At 38.0% G+C, this 12980-nt stretch overlaps 1 protein-coding gene across 2 annotated transcripts; it reads right to left on the bottom strand.

The window, feature by feature from the left end:
* Window positions 1–1939: 1939 nt before the first annotated feature.
* On the bottom strand, window positions 1940–12270 carry tmem88bl (transmembrane protein 88b-like). 2 transcript variants are annotated; one of them, XM_077529762.1, is made up of 4 exons: window positions 12187–12270; window positions 12024–12099; window positions 10201–10495; window positions 1940–5516 (listed from the first exon to the last, which is right to left on the bottom strand). In XM_077529762.1, exons 3-4 carry the CDS (start codon window positions 10492–10494, stop codon window positions 5289–5291), a joined length of 522 nt encoding a protein of 173 aa, XP_077385888.1. In that variant the 5' UTR covers window position 10495; window positions 12024–12099; window positions 12187–12270; the 3' UTR covers window positions 1940–5288. The 2 variants fall into 2 exon arrangements, with proteins under 2 accessions (XP_077385888.1, XP_077385887.1); XM_077529761.1 differs by having other exon boundaries at window positions 12024–12264.
* Window positions 12271–12980: the final 710 nt, after the last annotated feature.

The following is a 12980-nucleotide window of genomic DNA, read 5'->3' as shown; positions in this document are numbered from 1 at the left end:
TGGCCACTCAGAATTATATGAGAAATGTGTAGGGAACCATACACGTTAAGTACGTTTAGTCTGGGTCTAGTCTAGGCAGCGGCACACGCATGAATGTGCACATTTAGGCAAATGTATAAAATATAACCTGTAATCTGTTTGGCAAGGCTTTTCTGCTTGACTTTTTGGTTTCCTAGTCTAATCCAGATTAATTTGATTTTTAATTGATTTTTCCTTTGTTTACATCAGACTGCATTCTCAAATGCACTATAGCAGGGGTGTCAAACTCATATTAGCTCAGGGGCCACATGGAGGAAAATATATTCGCAATTGGGCCGGATCGGTAAAATTGTAAAATAATTTGTAAAACATTGCCGTCAATTACATGCAGATTTTCGCTAATTGTGGGCCAGCCCTAAATTGTGGGGCGCATCTGTACAAATATTGTCCTAAATTTTTTTTGCATAAACCTGTATATTGTTCACTGATTGTGTGCCGGGTGCCGTTAATGAAGTTATAAGGACGTTAATCCATGTCATATGTGTAGTTGAATGTGTCTTATTCAGCATGTTTGTGTTTGATTCATGTTTTTATTTTTTAAACAAACTAACTTTAAATTGTGTTTAAAATAACGACATTCAGAGCAATTCCATGTACAAGATGCATTGCTCAACTGAGACTTACTTGTGTAATTATGAATTTATAAGCTTTGATTGTGGCCGGCTGATTAATTGGGCCGACAGTCTTTTTTTTTTTTTTTTTTAGCTTTACAAAACCATCTCGCGGGCCGGATTAAACCCCATTGCGGGCCTGATCCGGCCCCCGGGCCTTATGTTTGACACCCCTGCACTATAGCCTACTTACGCTGTTTACACTAAGTAGTTTGAAACACTATGTGGCATAACTAAATGTATCTTTAAAGTACATATTAGAAAAAAAAAGGATAACAATTTATCGTAAATGCTCACGTTCTTCGGAGCTAGCTTTATGTTATATCCCATTGAAAGACTTTTTGCGGACTAAAAGTTAGACATTAAATTTATATAATGTTGACATTTTAGTGTGTAGATGTCTATAGACATGCTTACAATTGAGCACAATACTAGCGGTTATCCATAGTGTATACAAGAAATATTAATTGTGGGAATGCTATAGCATTCCCAGATATGTTATTGTAATTTTTATTCCCCACACTTTTTTGCCTAGCTTCAGAAATTCACGCCTCTGATTCCACATTATTTACAGTATTTGCATAATTTTAAACGTTTAATATCAACTTTTCCCCATTCATTTTCAATGGGACAGACATTGAACTTTTTTCAAGTATCTCTTTCTACGCGCATTTCCATACATATAACTTATCATCATTACCAGGTGTCTGATACTGCTCGGTGGCACAGTTGGTAAAGTGCATTGCCCAGTCACCAGGAGGTCATAATTTCATAATTTCTCTCTACATTTACTTCATAAGCATTCCGCATGCCTCCAAATCTTAGCATTCGTCTTTCAGCATTCCCACACAATTTATCCAGAAATTGTACTTAGGCTAGTTATAATATGTAGTGTTCAAGGTTTGGGAGGGTTACCTTAATAATGTAACCCGTGTTTGTCATTTAGACAGCTGTTAAAAAAATCGTCGTTAATTGAGAAAATAACGGAGAAAATGTTACGACAACTTGTCCATATGTTGTGCTGCTAACTCGAGACAAGGTTGCTCTACTTTCTAGCTTGAAAGTAGCCGAGAGCGCATTAAAATTGTAAGTCTGTGAAATAACCCCAAATGTTACGAAGTGTCGGCTACTGTAATCTGATTAAATGTTTTTGTCTGTAACTGTAACAGAATTACTTTTTTATTTCCTAATTTCATAACAATATGTTGTTGATTATATCATGAATGTCGATGTGAAAAGAAAGTACAAAACATGTCTTCAAACAATGAATCTTTAATCCATACATCTACCAAATTGCAATTATTCAATCCACATTGAACATTGTTCTTCAAAAGAAATTGTCCTCTTGACTCAGCATAGCTGTAACGTGTCCGCCATTTTCCCGGCCTGATATTAACGTACGCACTTGACACACTTTGGGCATACAGAAGCATCCATTACCTCAATCACTTCAAGTTGGAGCATTGTTTAAGTAAAAAATGTGTGGGCTGCTAAATTGTCAGTGTGTTATTTAAAGGCTTTATATTCAGCAGTGCACAGTACTAAACTAGTTTAAGTGTAGAGACGGTTTGCTTTTGTCTACTGCTTTGCCTGAAATGGCCAAAAATACACCGTCATGTACTATAAGTTGTGTACAAATACTTTGTTAAAGTTATTATTGATAGAGGTCTTGAATTGGATCTTATTTGATTGAGGTGTACCTAATGAAGTGGATAAATATAAACTACTTTATCTGTAATGATTGCTCAATATTTTCCCAAAATCAAATTTTGATCAACAATGATATGATGCTAATCATACACATGGTCCCAGTACAATGATGTAATCTCGCCAAATAATGTATTTGTCAATTCGCACAATGCTCAGGGTGATTAAAGAGCCCATTAAACATTGCCACAATAGACCTTGGCCATTTCACTCTGATTAGCTGATTCATTCACTTGTTCTGTGCATGCTTGTATATTGTTAACATCGATTAGAGTAATGAGAACGTATTGGGAAGCTTTGTCTTATAATGGGACCCATTTTGTGTGTGTATTGTCTGAGTTGAATGTCAAGCAATTACTCATTGGAATCAAATCAGTAAACTTACTTTCTTTTTGATTAAGGAAAAGGTCACGTCACAAAAGAAATACACCAGAGTCTTTTTTTTTTATGAGAAGAATCAACATGACTATGTGTGTTTGTGTTGTTTGGCACAAGCAATAAACAATTTTCCTTTCCTGGCACTAAAATACTGTCTAATCGTTTTTATGGCATACAATTTTATGGCATCTGTACAGCAAAATTGGAGTAATTCTGTTTCTTAGATAACAATCATACACAGCCAGAGCACACAGAGAAGAGGATGCTGGGCATGCATATATTAAAGCAAATGACTCCACAGCAGTATGAGCCAAAACAATCTGATGATCAAATTCCACTTAAACACTTGGCATCCACTAAACAGCCATTATGCTGTCATATTGCCAACTTTTGTTTTCTAATTGTGGTTTTACGGCATCATTTTCACAACCTCCCTAATACAGTAAAAGATATGACTGCTAAAAAGGCTAAATTAGGTCTAATCGTACATGGAATAAAAATAATAATTGAAAAAAAAGGCCATTAACTCATTAGCTCCCAAAAACGTATACATATGTCATATTTTAAATGTTTTAAGTGTCCCAAAGACGTATTTATACGTTTTTTTTTTTTTTATGCCAGAGCATAGAGAAGGCTTTGATGCAGTCTCTCTACTGCAGAAAATGGTTGAGTGGCAGCAGAGTATAAGAGATCAACCAGGCCATGTTAAAACTCACACAGTTTTCCCACAGTTTTGAATTGTGAAAAAGGATGAAACTTAGCTATGTTCTATTGCTAATTGCTGCACAGCGGAAACGGATAGGAATATACTTTTTTTTTTTTTTTTTCCCCTGATAATAGAAGAGACTCTAATCTCTCTTTTGGTATGTTCCATATTTTTATAGCAATAGAACATAAGATTTCGCGGGCCTTGAAAAATCAGTCAAAATCCAGGAAAACACTTCAGTGAAAATGGTTGGGAGTGAATGAGTTAAGTGCAATACAGTGAGCAGTGTGTAAACAGGTGTTTACTGTGCGCCTTGAGGTACAAGTTTGATTAAGTATTTACGAGACCAAAACACTTTGAATCTCAAATTATGTTGTAAGTTGTAATGCAATTAATCTGTTCCAGCTCCTACATAAAATGCAAAAATTAATTTTTAGACATGTTTTTAAGGGGAAAAAAATGCACTCAACAGTAATGTACTGTATAAAAACAGACAGCAACAACATTTGCTCTCCATGTAACCTGCAAACACTGAAAAAGGGATGACAGAACACAACCAATTTAACACAATTTATTGTAATTCCCTGTTCTTCTTCTGTGGTGTCTTTTGTAAGTCATTTAAGCACATTTGTTATTTCAGAATTAGTGGTAGCCCTTCACTTGAGTCAGTACCTAAGAAGTAGGCTACTTCACAGTGATTACCAAACAATGCACTGCGGCACATTAGGAAATGATCCAATTTCTCTTACAGTAGTTGGCCCCAAAATTGCTATTTATTTACTACAAATGTGCCTTTATTCATCCATCGTTGCCAGTGACATACTGTATTGTAGCTTGCAGAACAGTTAATTGCACTACTACTACATGACTGAAGGTATAATTAACTTGTGTATCTCCTTGTCGCCATTCATGTAACAAAATAATAGCTTTGTGTTCAACTGGCCCAGATTTCTTCGTAAATGTGTGAGTACATTGAGACCATATCATCATCATTTCAGTATACAATGATACCTTGAGATATGAGCTACATTTAAGAGTTTTTCGAGATACAGTTTAAATTAAAAACTTATGTGTATTTAAAACAAACAGAACTTCACATAAAAGTCTGCTAGCTTAAATGCTAACACATAATAGGAAACATCATAGACAGGTTAACAAATAAACAATGGTACCTTGAGATATGAGCGACTCAACTTAAGAGTTTTTCGAGATAGAGTTTAATTTAAAAACGTATGTGTATTTAAAACAAACATAACTTCACATTGAAGTCTGTTAGCTTAATACTAACATATAATAGGAAACGTCATAGACAGGCTAACAAAGAGCATGTATGTGGCAGTTGTGACACTTCTAACAACACAAGTGGTGCAGAAACGCATGTAGGCAGACAGTATAACAATCTCACAAGCATATATTCTTTATCGTCTGCATAAAACAACTAGCATTACTGCAGCTTTATGAGTTTGTTACAGTTGATTTGAAAGTCTTCTTCGTTTGTGTCTGCATCATTATATTATACTGCTCCCTGGTGGCCAGATTAATTATTTACATTCTTACACTAACGCTGTACAATTTTAAAAAGTACAATACTATAGAGTGCTATTTTCCTTATTAAAACTACATCGCAATTTTTTGCAAGCTTTGTCAAGCAAGCCCGGTATACATATGTGCTTTTTTTTGTTGTTGTATTTTTATTTTGTGGTGTGCCATGAGATGTTTCTTATGTAAAGTAAATGCCTTGGCTCACTGGGAAACAATGTTTCTCGGCAGGACAGCGTATGAGGTAAGAAAAAGCGACCCTCGCCTCACTCAGCATGCCAGGCTTTTATTCACCTTTAATGCAGTAATCAAACCCAAGCGTGGACGCCGGCCACCCAGTCCATTAGCCTCCCTCGGTACCGCGCGCGACTGATTGGCTGAATGAGAAGCAGGAGTCGAAACCTTCGCAGCAGGCCGCAGAAGATGGCGGCCGCCACCACCACGAGCGGCGACATCATCACAAAGCCCAGGATGATGAGGGCCGAGCAGCTGTTGTCGTCAAGGTAATTGCAGATGGCCGACGAGCCGTCCAGGATCTGCGAGGACACACAGAGAAAAAGGCGTGAGAGTCCACATGGGGGTCTTGGGGGAAGTGCAGGGGTCGGCAACCGAAATACTCAAAGAGCCATTTTGGCCATTTACCACATTTTTTTTTTTTTGCCTGTAAAAAACTACATTGCACTGCATTTATGTTACTACAGAACACGTATGTAACAAAGACATTTTGAACTTTAGGGAATAAAACCTTCGCATTGTTTGAATCTCACTCTCAGGTAAATTAGTCCATTTCTATTTGACTCCTCGTATTCTTGAAATGAAAACTTAAATGATGCACCTACAGCGAACTAAAAATGCAGTTCTGTCATCATTTTATTGCATGTGGAGCGGGCAGTCAGCTGCCAAATTAACAAATACAATTTCACATATGTAAAATATACTGCATATTAGCAAAAATAATAGCCACTTAACATGTTTATTTTTTACCTGATTTTTTCTTATGATTATTTACCATTTACTATAGTAGCAGATAGGTGAAGATACCACCTTCGACACTTTTGTTTGTTGTTTGATTAAAGTGGTGTATCTTTTATTTTGTCAAGACTTTCGAGAGTTTTTCTTTATTATTATTATTATCTCCCCTGTTGTATCTATTTTGTCCAATTTTTTGATTTTGTGTGTAAGACGAAAAGTACTCAATTTAGCCAATAGGTGGCAGTGTAAGACCACGGTTCAGCATGGAGTACCTGACGGTTTAGTTTAGAGCGCATGCGTGCAGCCATTTCACAGCGTCATAGTCTCCGTTGTTTTAACACTAATCTGAGTTTCAGGTCAATCTGATAGCAGCATGGTGCTACATTCTGGTACCTGTGTAACATTCTCAGCAATTTATTCATTTATTTATTTATTTATTTTTCTACTCGTTTTGTATGTAAGCAGGTGCATTCAGTATTTGTAAAAGAGTGGCGTGTGGGCAGTGAAGTGTAACAAAACAAGTGTCAGCACCAACTCTCTGGGCTGTCAATCAATGATAATGATGGGCAAGTCCACACTACACACATACACACAAACACGCAGAGGGATACTGCAAAATTTACGCCCATTGGAGCTGTGACAAACAATCCAGCATTTAGAAAGTTACATAGCAATCTAGCTACTGGCAGGACATTGCCGCAAAATTACGCTCGTTCACAAAGTAAATTCTTATTGGACAGCAGCAATTGCTTTCTACACAAGAACATCACAGTACAGGGGGAGTGAAGTCTTGAAGTAGTTTAAACTCTATCAATAGACAATTTGATTGATTTTTTTTTTTCTCCCATGCTGCACTCTGCCTGCTTGAATAGTAAAGACCGGAATGTCAAAGCAGTTGCAAGCTGTGTATAAGGAGGCCAAGGCAAACCACAATTAAAGTAATCACAACTTACCTAATTGCCAACTCATTTGCAAAGCAGGCTGGTCTGATGCTAATGACATGTTTTCATATTCTTGACATTTGCAAAGGACAGAATCATTTTTCAGCATCAGTATTGGATTGTTCCTTTGGATTTGTGAAATTTTATAATAAGCTCCATAATTACACCTAATCACCCAGAGCTGGTTTATAAAATAAATGAAGTCCCAATGAGGAGGAGAAATTAAACACACCTTTTCAAATGTCTGTTTAAATTGCCAGTCATGATATTCTGCCACTCAGGCAACTGGATTTATAAGAAACATCAAATTAGCTCTTCAAATTTATGAATTATTGATACATGATTTCAAGCACCATTTATGATATGTGCATGCACACGAGTGGCCAGCTGGAGGTCAATTTGTAGCGCTCTGGCAGTTTGCTCCTTGCATGTATGAATTTTGAAGGCCATTCGCACTCCTAAACAGCAGGTGGCGACGTTGCCTTGTAATGCTAATGGATCCCGCCATTTCACAGATAGAAGAAAAGCTATGGTTTGTTAAGCATGGCTATGACATGGACTGCAATGCAGTTTATTACAATTTAAATAGTTTTTTTTTTCCAATACTTAACTCGCACTTTTAGATATTTTTTGGGGCATGAAACATTGTTGAGTTTTTAAAATGTTACTGAAACTACATTAAGCACTGTTTATATCATTCTGTCCTAAAGAGAAGTCTTTAATACAATTAAAATCTTTATTTCAAACTTAACATTAAACATAACAAAAAGAGTCAACTCAACAAAATCAAGTCATAACAGAAAAAAAATCAATAATGAATGACAGTAAAATAATATAAATGGTAAAATAATGTCCTCTCTAGTGAGGCACTGACTTCTCCGGAGTCGGATATAAAAATATAAACTCAAAACAGAACATTAGCCTATATTTCAATGATGACCTTAATTGAAACATGATTGAAATGAGGTCACAATTGAGCAGGAAATATGCACATTTAATGATGAAATCATTGATAATTATTAGATTGGAAAAAAAATTGAAAAAGAAAATCATTATGGAACTAAGATGAAACATATTTAATTTAATAATAATAATTCTTCACATGCAGGCTAAGGGATAGCAGGGGGAGGCACTGCATCACTTGCCTACCCAGACCGCATGTCCCTGTTTACTCTGTATTATCACACTATTATCTTTGTTTATCGTTAACTGGAATTTTGAGTCCGCACAACAATATTTTTTGTAATGTCAGTTCCTCGATTTGGGTCGTGGCTTGTCTATAAGCAGTGACTATGAGTCAGGCAAGCTGAGAGCAATTGATTGAAAGTGTTCAATGAAGCTTAAATGCAACTTGTTGGAATGTGCAAGCGAGGCAGCTTCAATCCAACTCAGAACTGTGAAGCAGACACCATTTGCAGCGCAATCGATTTACAGCCGTTATTGCTTCCTTACTAGGCAGGTTGATATTCCGGAAATGTGATTGACTTGGAGTTGCACTGTGATTATTACGCGTTCACTTGATTATTTTGAGCAGAGTATTTTACTGCATTGCTTATGTTTATTGTCCTCGTGGGCATGCAGTAGTGAAATACAATCTTGAATTGTGGCATGCTGGGCGGGGTTGTCTTATTCAAGGGCATAGCTGTAGATCTTTACAGGAAGATGCGACATCGAGACCCAGGGAGAACTAAATCTGCTGGTCCCTCGAGGTTTGGCAGGTGGTTAGAATTTGTCTGTCAATGGTAGCTGCTTACAGATGCAGATGTGTAGTAATTTGAAAATCCACTTGTGTTTAAATGAGCTGTTTGTCATTGTAACCAGAAATCACCTACTTCAGTTTCCTATTGCACTGGTGGACTCACCAGTAGTGGAATCATCCAAAGCTGAAATATTGTATTTAGGAGCAACAACAGCACAACACAGGCCTCCTGTTGTGTTTTGTTTCTCACCAACAATGTTCATGTGCCAGTATGACCTCGCTCTGCCCAAAAATCCCATTCGAGGTTGTTTTTTTTTTGTTGTTGTTGTTGAATGACTTCTCAAAAAAAACAAAAAAAGTGACCAGTGACTTCAATTTCCTGCTAAGAAACAAGACAACAATAATACCCTACATAAACAATACAAAGCTTTCGCCAAACAACCAAACCTGCAAAGGTAGCTCCCTAACTTTTGACAACTGAATGGTATATTAATGAGGTAGTTTCCACCCAACGACTTATTGACTGACAGAGGCCTAACTGCCAGGCATCTTAATGATGCAACCCTAAAGAATGATACCATTCCCAGTGGTGAGGCACCTTTAAATCCAGATTAAAAACTTTTTCCGAAACCTTTCATTAAAGGGGAAGTCAACCCTTCAAGAATTCTTGACAATAATATGTTCTATGCAGCCCCATACCTAAATACGGTATTCTGGTTAATAACATATTGCGTTAAAGGAAGATAAATTAAGCAGTAAAATCCAGCAGTTTTGATCAATATCAGATTTTGCCATTTGCTGTCGAGTGAAAATGACATCACAGTTGCTCAGCTCTCAGGTAACAACCAATCACAGGTTAGCTTCAGAAAACAGGTGAGCTGTGATTGGTCGTTGCCTTTCAGCAACTGTGATGTCATCTTCAGTTGACAGCAAGAAGCAAAATGGCTGCCCCCTGAGATGGATAAAAAGCTCTGGATTTTGCTTCAAAATTCATTTTCCACAAATGTAATATTAATCAGAATGTAACTTTGGACTAGTGAGGTCACATGTAACATATTTTTGTCAAGAAATTATTAAGGTTGACTTCCAATTTAAGGTCTTTTGAACATTTTTAAATCATTTTAAATTCCCCCCCCCCTTTTACTAATTTAGAAAGGCAGTCTTATTTCTATACTCTTAACAACACATGTTGACATTCAACAATACAATACGTTCTTTATCCTCTGTGAAGAACGAGTAATATTAGTGTGGCAAACTGAGTGTGACCATCTTCTTTATTATGCGTTCATTTGACCATGGCTGTGTTATACTGCCCCCAGGTGGTCAGTTTAAAGTCCAGCCAAAAACATGGCAAAATCAGTTTTTCCCTTATTATTAATTATGTCACACAGTACCTGTATGTTTTTTTTTTGTTTTTTTTTTTATAAAATATATATAGTTGTTTTTTTTTTTTTCTTATTATATAACACATTACAAAGTGTTTTTGATGCGAGGCTGGAACGTATTCATATCATTTCCATTGACTTAAACATGAAAAAGATTATTTGAGACATATGTGTTTTTTGAGCATCTCAAGGCATCACTGTAGTGTAGTCGTGTTCAACTCACCCTGGAATGACACAAGAATCCAGCGTAGAGCAGCACCACTGCGGGCAGCAGCACCAAGGAGAAAACCAGCGTCAGGAGCAGCGCACCAGCCAGGAACACGCACACGTTCCAAAGGAGCAGAGCCGCCCCGCAGACCACGCAGCCCGCCGCGCCCCTCCGGCTGCCCCACGCGGAACCTCCGCTGTGGGCCACCGGAGGGGGCAGCATCTTAACTCGTTCGCCTAGCCACAATTCTTCCTCCTTCTCTTCATCGACCGAGCCGCCGTCGTCCAGGTCAACGTCCGTGCCACACATTCTGAGAGGAAGACATTTCGGAGGGGGAGAGGGGTCAATATGCACCATGAGTGATGTGCGGTGAGGTTCATGACTGGATATAAAATATGAACATGAGATTTTTGACACTACTTTTTTTTTTTTTTTCAGACCGACATCAGTACAAGTACTCAACCACTAGTCCTTTCTATAGCCTACATCCATCCATCCATCCATCCATCCATCCATCCATCCATCCATTTTCTGAGCCGCTTACTCCTCACAAGGGTTGTGGGGGGTGCTGGAGCCTATCCCAGCTGGCTATGGGCAGTAGGCGGGGTACGCCTTGAACTGGTTGCCAGCCAATCGCAGGGCACACAGAGATGAACAACCATCCACACGCACAAGCACACCTGGGGACAATTCGGAGGGCCCAATTAACCTGCCATGCATGTCTTTGGAATGTGGGAGGAGACCGGAGTACCCGGAGAAGACCCAAGCAGGCAAACTCCACCCAGGAAGGCCGGAGCCTGGACTCGAACCCGAGTCCTCAGTACTGGGTGGCGGATGTGCTAACCAATCAAATTTACCCCAAAAAGCAATGACAAATAATTTTAAAGAAATACCTAAATATCCCAATATAGCATTTTACATTAAAAGTGCATGAAATTAATGGAAATTTTCATTTTTTTTTATTCCTGATCGTAAAACTGCCACAAGTATCGATAACTTGAAATAAGGCCAGGTACTGGACCGATACCAATACCTGGTATTGGAACTGGCCCATCCCTAATATGAACCCAAAACACGAGGTCAAAATAACATTTTTGAATATATGTCATTGTTTTAAAGAGCTTTCATTATGCTTCACTCAATTCCACACTGATCAACAATGTGATCGCAAGACAAGAAAAATAATATTTAATATGAGGTCAACTTCATTGTTGTTGTTGTTTTTGCTGAACAGTTTATTAATAATAATAATAAAAAAGCGTGTGGTTTTCCAGTTATATCTTATTTGCTAATTATTGGATTAAAAAATAAATTAATTTGAAAAAGAATCAATCCAAAGAGCTGAAATGAAATAGATTTAATCTTTTTTTTTTTTTTTTTTTTTTTTTTTACTTTTTACATACAGTTGAAGAGACAGCATGAGTGAGGCATTGCCTCACTTGCCTACCCTGACTGCATATCCCTGATATGCGCAAGCTCCATGTTGCCTTTTTTGAAGGGGGGTATCGGGAGTACATCTTTAATTGGAAAGTGAAACTCGTTATCCCCTTTTCACTCTATTCCTGACAGTCAGAAAGTCAATAGACTTAATGCAAATAAGGATCCTATAGCTTTGACACATACACACATGCACCCATCCTATTGATCAATCCGTTTTAGCTTGACAGACAGCACGACAATCCATTTGAATCCTAAACGTGCAGAACATGTGCAACCTGCTGGTGAGATGAAATGCTCATACAAACAATCATGCATATAGCGCTTACTTCTAGTACACTTTATAATCACTATATAAACAATACGGTGCGGATGTAGTCTAGTAGTAAAATACTGCTTACCTGCGAGTGTGCTTGAAATCCAATGAGTCCACTCAGTCGGTGCTATTAACCTCTCAAGGGTGTGAAAAGCGCAGAGCTGCTGGTTTTACGCACAACAATAACAAATAAGACTCTCTGTGGCAGTTTTTCAAATGATGCACCGGAGTGAAAAAAACAAAATCACCTGCGAGTTGAGGCGACGTTGAGCGCGACACTTTGGGCGCGTGGGGGCGCGCGACCTGAGCCCGCGCGCGTGCACGAGTACCGCATGCACGCCAAAGAGGCGTATCCCCCCCCCCCCTTTTTTTTTTTTTAACTTTATTTCATGGCAAATTATTTATGATTATGTGCGCTTTCTTTGACCATTTAGTTCTTTTCTAATGAGATGTTTTTCTTTCTTTTCCCCCCCCCCCTTTTCTCTCGCTTTTTGTTTGTTTGAACATCCAGGCATTAAGAATATGCAAATGGTTGACATAATGACTGGGGGATACATCAGCAACTGTGGTGCTTTATGGTCCGTTTCTTATGACTGCGATTTTGTTACCTAACTATTTCACAAAATAGTAAACAATAGTGATAGACCGATATGGTTTTTTCAAGGCCGATACCGATACAGATTATTTGTAGTCAAGTTGGCCGATAACCGATATTTCAAGCCGATATTCATTTGCAGTAAAATGGGGAGGGGGGGGAATTCTTTCAAACTATATATAATTTCTCACTGAGTAACAAATTCATGTGAATGTAGCTCATTTGGGGTTTTTGTTAGGGTTCGTAAAAACGTTTCAAAAAGATTTTTGCGGTGAAAAATTGTGTGAATATGTTCCAAATGTGTTTACGACAAATAAAAACTGACTGCGAACATCTTACAAATCCTGATGAAAACCCCAAATTCGCTACGTTCACAAGTATCCCCTGCTCAGTGAGCTTTATCGGCCTTCAGATTCAAAACATGCCGATGCCGATATTTGTCAAAAT

The sequence above is a fragment of the Festucalex cinctus genome, chromosome 8, assembly GCF_051991245.1.
Source record: "Festucalex cinctus isolate MCC-2025b chromosome 8, RoL_Fcin_1.0, whole genome shotgun sequence".
In the NCBI taxonomy this organism is placed as follows: Eukaryota; Metazoa; Chordata; class Actinopteri; order Syngnathiformes; family Syngnathidae; genus Festucalex; species Festucalex cinctus.
The sequence above is the reverse complement of the archived record's forward strand: the minus strand, read 5'-3'. Positions and strand labels throughout refer to the sequence as shown.

What these genes read in the sequence shown, in the direction of transcription:
- tmem88bl (XM_077529762.1), bottom strand. Translation starts at nt 10,494, where the DNA reads ATGTGTGGCACGGACGTTGACCTGGACGACGGCGGCTCGGTCGATGAA. An exon ending in GATTCTTGTGTCATTCCAGG is followed by an intron (nt 5,517 to 10,200) that starts GTGAGTTGAACA and finishes GTGTCCTCGCAG; the next exon opens with ATCCTGGACGGCTCGTCGGC.